The sequence below is a fragment of the Atta colombica genome, unplaced genomic scaffold, assembly GCF_001594045.1.
Source record: "Atta colombica isolate Treedump-2 unplaced genomic scaffold, Acol1.0 scaffold189, whole genome shotgun sequence".
In the NCBI taxonomy this organism is placed as follows: Eukaryota; Metazoa; Arthropoda; class Insecta; order Hymenoptera; family Formicidae; genus Atta; species Atta colombica.
The window spans coordinates 1,737,279-1,743,915 of record NW_017259281.1 but is presented as its reverse complement, the minus strand read 5'-3'; the positions used below and the strand labels follow the sequence as shown (position 1 = coordinate 1,743,915).

The 6,637-nt window shown below is 31.0% G+C and overlaps 1 protein-coding gene across 6 annotated transcripts in view; it reads right to left on the bottom strand.

Moving 5' to 3' along the window:
- Positions 1–6,637, bottom strand: part of LOC108686767 (glycogen synthase kinase-3 beta) — a 54,461-nt gene that overhangs the window by 6,077 nt on the left and 41,747 nt on the right. For 2 of the 6 annotated variants that reach the window (XM_018192220.1, XM_018192223.1), the window contains one exon: positions 3,894–4,750. In XM_018192220.1, the coding sequence (XP_018047709.1) occupies positions 4,307–4,750 (444 nt within the window). In that variant the 3' untranslated portion in view covers positions 3,894–4,306. Of the gene's footprint in view, positions 1–3,893; positions 4,751–6,637 lie in introns of those variants that run through there. The other 4 variants (XM_018192224.1, XM_018192225.1, XM_018192222.1 and 1 more) reach the window with 3 other exon arrangements.

Here is a 6,637-nt window from a genome sequence, read left to right as displayed (position 1 = left end):
TATATATATATATATATATATACGTGCTACAAACTTTTCCACAATTCTTGCAATATGAGAAGCGCATATCTTCTTAATCTAAGAGAGTGTTCATTTTTATCACCCGTCCCTTCGTAAGAAAAACTTGAATTTTCTATTTCCCGTAACTGATCCTGGGACATGTATAACGCACAAAAAGCTTTTTTTATTATCGAAGGATTTTTATTAACATGTCAAAAAGTCCATTCACCATGATGATGTGTCATCGACTTAAAAGTATTACAAATCGCTCCATTGAGTCGATCAGAAGTTCGTCATCTAGATTAAAAAAAAAAAAAAAGAAAAAAAAAAGAAAAGAATTTGAAAAGCCGAAAAACCGAGAAAAATCATAGTATAGCGACAGTATTTAGGGATAACAATTTTAAGAGCCGAGGCATATCTAATATAGGCATTAATTTAATATCTGTCTTTTCACTAAATGCTCCGGCAAGAAACATGAATTTGTTAGCTAGCATTCTCTTCAACTACGACAGCGCGTTTAGTTCGCGGCAAGTCGATTAGTTTTTCTATCCGAGACATTTTTGTACATATATTGAAACATATTTCAAATATCTCTCTTTATCAATAGTAGTTATTAACGGAAAAAATCCGTTAAAAATCTGAACACAAAATATAGAGTATCCCTTTCATCATTTGCCTACAAGATGATATTAGTCGAGATGATTTGCGAACATTAATTACTATTGATACTATCGCTCGATAACCTCGATATTCATTATATTGTTCTGTACTATACGATGTCTACGGTTTGACTGAAATCTTGAAGAAATACAGTCCGGCTTAATAAAACTCATGTTATGAATCGAGAATGTTATAGTCCATTTCCAATTTTTACTTTCCTTCTCCCAAACCAAACTTTGCAATAACATTATAATATAATTTGAAACCGGTATAATTTCGATGAGTACAATTTTCCGTAAGAAAAAATTTTAAGAAAATTACCATTTCATGTATTCACGAAATAATCATTTAAGTCTAAATGTTTAATTATACCGGTTTCTATTCTTCCTTCTCATTTTATCGTTAAATTAATATTAGATGCTAAATTACGCAATTATTTTGAATTTTCCTTCAACTAGTGTCAAGTTTAGCAATTATCAGTTGTTAGAGAAGGAACGACACACACACACACACACACACACACACACACACACACACACACACACACACACACACACACACACACACACACACAAAATATATCCTAAATTATGTCGATAGCACGATGATCTTTTTACACTCGTCATCGATATTTTCCTCAATTGATTTTGCAATTAATAAATTACTAGACATTTGATTACAGATTGTTTTAGTTTGTCTTCAACTCGAATCATGTTTAGCAATTGTTGATTAAAGAGGAACCAATATATATATGTACATTTAGTATGTACATTTAAGTCAATTCAGCAATAAAGTAATTTGTTCTTGTTGCCAAATTACTTTAACAGTATGATAGTCTTCTTTCAACAACATCTGTACTTTTTCAAGTTAATGTTGTAGATTAGATTTTGTCTAGAACCGCCTAGACATAATTAAATATGGTTACAATCGAATATCTGTAATCAACTCCGATATACTGTGTGAACTAAATATTCTTTAAAGACAATTTTTTCACTATTCATAATTTGCTATGTAATCATTACAATGAAAAAGCAAATAAGAGCATTTTTTTCAATATGTAAAGTGTCTGGTCATTACTCTGGATGGCATCTCTCATGGACAGGTAGCCATTCTATGACTTGTACAATGAGTATAAACATCCTTTTATAAGACTCTCAATAATTAATTACTTGAAATTGAGTAATTAATAATATGAGTAATTAATTTAAAAAAATTAATTACTCGCAAATCAATGTGCAATTCGGCAAGAAAGAGTCGAAGATGTCACACGATAATTGCGAGTGCAACGAGATATGGGAAGAAACGCATATCTAATAACAATAAATAATACAACACTGTGATATCTTTTGTTACGCGCGGATGCACACTCATTCGCAAATCTCTTTATTAATGTTTCATTAATTATTGAGCAATTATTTGAAAAATGTTAAAACTTTTATTCAGTTTAATTCCTCCTATTTGTCCGCGAAAGATGGCACATTAATTACCAAATATTCTGTATACTATTGAAAAATCCGACTGAAGGAAAAATACATAAAATGCTTTTCTTTTAAGCTTGATGAGTTCACAGGCATTCGACTGTATTTTAATTCAATTAGGATCGTATATTTAACCGTTATCAGTTAATTAACACATTGACTGCCATATCATTTATATATAAATGACATTCAATTTCATAAACAAGGTCTAGGAAACCAATATATTTTTTTATCTCACTTTCTTTGTTATAGAATATCATTGCACAACAGAGTTTATGAAAATTTGCCGTATTTGAATAATAGAAACAAGAATGTCATTCGCATATAAATGATGCATATAATATAGCAGTCATTGTGTTAAAGAATTTTATTTTTTATATATACATAGGGTATAATTAAGCATTCGCTGTCAAATTGCGTCGTTCTAGTCTACAAAAAACAACATAGCATCCTTCAATTAGCATTCACAATCTTCACTTCAAGTCGATATTTTCGTCGAGCTTCGATTCCGCAGTGTCTTAAAATATAAAATGATGGCGACGCAAACGACATTACTATAGACGCATTAGATTATACATCTCTTAGTTTACCTTTAATTAGACGCATTCAGCGGTATTTAAAGTTAAAGAGAAACAAGTTCGTACACGTATATGTATATACATTAAATTCGATTCGAAAACAACGAAGCGGAATTAAGACTCCTAGTAACAATATCAGTTTATGTCAGAAATAAAGAATAGCATAAATTTCTTTTCTTGCGCATGCATATTGAATTAGCTTTCCGCATGCGACAATTCGCAGTTGACAAAATAAATTCGCAAACAGTTCCGAATTTTCTCTTCTGTAGATAAATTAATATTGTATGATTTACACATATTCCATATATGAATTTTGTGACAGATCTAGTTTCACAAGTATTTCTCCAGAATTTTCGGCATGTTTCGTAAATTTATTCTATCAAATACATATTGTAACATATGAAAAACATAATTTATCTTAACGTATAAAATCTTTTGATACTATATACCTACACAGAGGCTCCAAACCCCCTTTGGAAAGAGAAAATGAATTTCAATGCCGCCTGATTCCATCCTTCAAAAACAGCAAACTAAAATAGTTCATTTAACGAGAAACGGGATGTGATGTATATTGGAATCTACGGATGTAATAAATAAAAATTGTCCATTCTCGATCTAGTCATAAGTTAGAGAAAGAGAGCAATATTTTTCGATGCTTTGTTGATTTTACGTCAGTTTAGACGCAATCTCATGACATCCATCTCTTCTTTTATTTTAGATAAAGAAGATATCTTGCAAAGCTTTCTTTCTTATTATAAATTGTGTATACAGTATTTAAACAGAATGCGCAATTTATATTTGTTACATTTCTGTGAAAGCTATACACGTATCTATACACACACACACACACACACACACACACACACACACACACACACACACACACACACACACACCCACACCCACACATACACACACACACACACTTCTATTCCTATATATTTCATGCAATTATAAAAAATGAATATAATTTGTTTCTTTTTATTTTGTTACTAATAATTGTTTTATATTATTTTTTCAGAAACGTTTTTATGAATCTGAAATGTTATTATAGTTTCGCAAACTAAACAATATTCTACTTTGAGAAATTCGTCTACTTATATACCTATTCCGTAAGAATAGCAATTTTATCTTTAAATAAATAAAGAATAGATGCAAAATGAATCTGAAATAGAAGAAACTTGACTATCTAATTTACAGAAGTTGATCAACCAGCCACTATTGGCAATAAAAAAGCCAGTAAGTGGCGAAGAAATAAGTTGACGCTCTGTCCTTTAAAAATTATGAATTCATCAAACTTCCGTTTTTGTCAAAATAAAGAGAGTTAGGATCCCCTGGTCCTACCTATAGAGCTACCTACGGAGATGAACTAAGAGCTTTAATTCCACTGAATCGCGTCGCAGTACTACACTACTTCTCGCTAGAGAGAATCTTATATCTATTTACTCCGCAATGCGGTATATCGCATTTACAATGTGGACATCCTCGTCAGAAGATGGTTATTTCGTCATGCCATCGTAACAACGTCATAACCCAACTCTTTAATAACGTTAAAAAAGAAAAGAAAAATAGAAAATAGAATAAAGCGGTTCAAGCCATGTTCGATTGGCTAGGGTCAGTGTTTTGCGTGTTGGTAGCGGTAGTGTTAGTGGTGGTGTTGGGATTGTTGGCGCTATTATCACTAGAATTACCGCTAGCACTGGCAGCGGCGCCCGTGGCGTCCGACTGGCCGCCACCTCCGCCTCCGCCGCCCCCGCCGGGATTCCCCTCTGTACCGGTGGTGGCGGCGGCCGATTGCATGTATTTGGGTATCAGCATGCTGTTAAGGATCGGCTGGATTCGCAGCTCATGCTCGGTGAAATTGAAAAGTGGCGGTAATTCACGACCACTTGGTAACCGCGTGCCTTGTTCGCGTAATTCATTGAAGAATGAATGCGCACACGCTTGCAACGGTGTCATGCGTAACGACGGTGTATATTCCAAGAGCCGTGCCACTAGGTCCATCGCTTCCGGCGGTGTGCGCGCCCTGAATACCTGCAATTCATCAACCATGCATATCATCAAATTCATGAAAATGTTCTCTATATTCTCAGCTTTTTCTCTTTCATTGCTAAATGTACTGATAAATATTCCCTGGATAATATGAAAAATTATTGTATTTTGATTGTACATATTCGTTAAATTTTTGGAGATAGAAATGTCAGTCTTCATTTAAAGAACTGACTTAGAGTAAAAATCCTTCATTTGTAGCACTTATTTATAATAATGGTGCTTAATAAATATAAAAGATTTTGCAAGTTTAATTAATTCTCATAGCAAGTTTAATTAATTCTTATATGATTAATTTAATTGATAAAATTAATATATATATTGAATTTCTGTGAGAAATAGAGATATTACATATCAATAATACTTCTAATATTTCTTCGATCTCTTAAAGTACAAAAGATATAAAATAGTGCGTAAAAAGTAGATGTCTTAATAAGTAAAATAATAAGAAAGTTTATCAGCAGTGATCAATTGGGCGGTATACCATAGACTTACATAAATAGATAGAACTATGCACTCTTATGCAACGACAATGTTGAAGGACAAGATATACAAAATTAGATATTTCTTCCATAATGCATATTATACTGCATGTTATACATTTTGTATTTCTAAGATAAGAATATGTAAATATGTAAGAATGAGACTAACTTCTGTTATGCTACAATAAAATTTATTTGCTTCTTCAATACTGATCAATCAGCTGTACTAGAAGAACAATAAAAATACGGATCAAATTTTTTATTTTCATTTTATTTTCAAATAATTTTATTTTCAAAACATTTTAATTCTATAACGCGCACGTACGTTATAGAATTGTTGAAGATTGTACAAATTAAAAGCAAGAAGTTAGTAACATGTAAATTGTCAGTTTTAATTTTCAGTTTTAAATCTCAATAGATATCGTAAGTTTTTGTAGATATCGTAATTTTTTACACTATAAAATCTACAAAATCCCCTTTAAGAAAATTAGACATTGATTCTAAGCATCTACTCTCTGCATGATACACATGAAAAGTGATATGTTATTGAAAGATTCATAATGAGATGATTTTAGTTATGTCATTTTGTATATATAAAAAATTTCAGTTCTTACATTTCATTTTATGGCGTCCAACCCTAGGACTATATCTGGATTTATTTGACCCGGCGAAAATTTCTATTTGCTAATATTCTTAGAAATTTTTCCTTTAAATATTTACATTTAACAATTTAGTTAACTTGAAATTTAATTTTATAATCTTATTTCATGATATCCGGTATTTTAATGTAAACAAATTTATTGAAAAATATATTTGTATCGGAATTGCGTCAAAAAATAAGATTAAAACATTAATAGCGTTTTTCATTAGAACTAGTGCACACACAGTGCACTTAAAGCTGTTGTACTATTCTAATCTAAATATAAAAGTAAGAGATATCTAAATTGATAAAATATCAATATATATTTTATCAAATAGCACAATAAAATATATTGAATATTTCACAGTTTAATTCTATATTTCTATATTTTTATTGAATGTACATCTTTATGTCGATTTGTGCACAACGGCTTTAAAGTACATTGAATGCGCATTAGTTTTGCCAAAAAACGCTATAAGATAAATCCGATAATACATGTACAAATGTCATGTGTAGTCCTAGGATTAAGAAACTTGGATGATACCTGCTGAGAACTGAAAGTAAGATAATGATACTGTGTATCGACAATGAATAAACATTGATATTGATCATTAATATTAACATTGAAAATTTATCGATCTAAAATTTTCCATTGATGAGTATAAAATATATTTTATACTCATCCGTAATTTGCACAATTTTTAGAGCGATGTATCCTAATAAGAGGAAAAATATCCAATAAAAACAGAG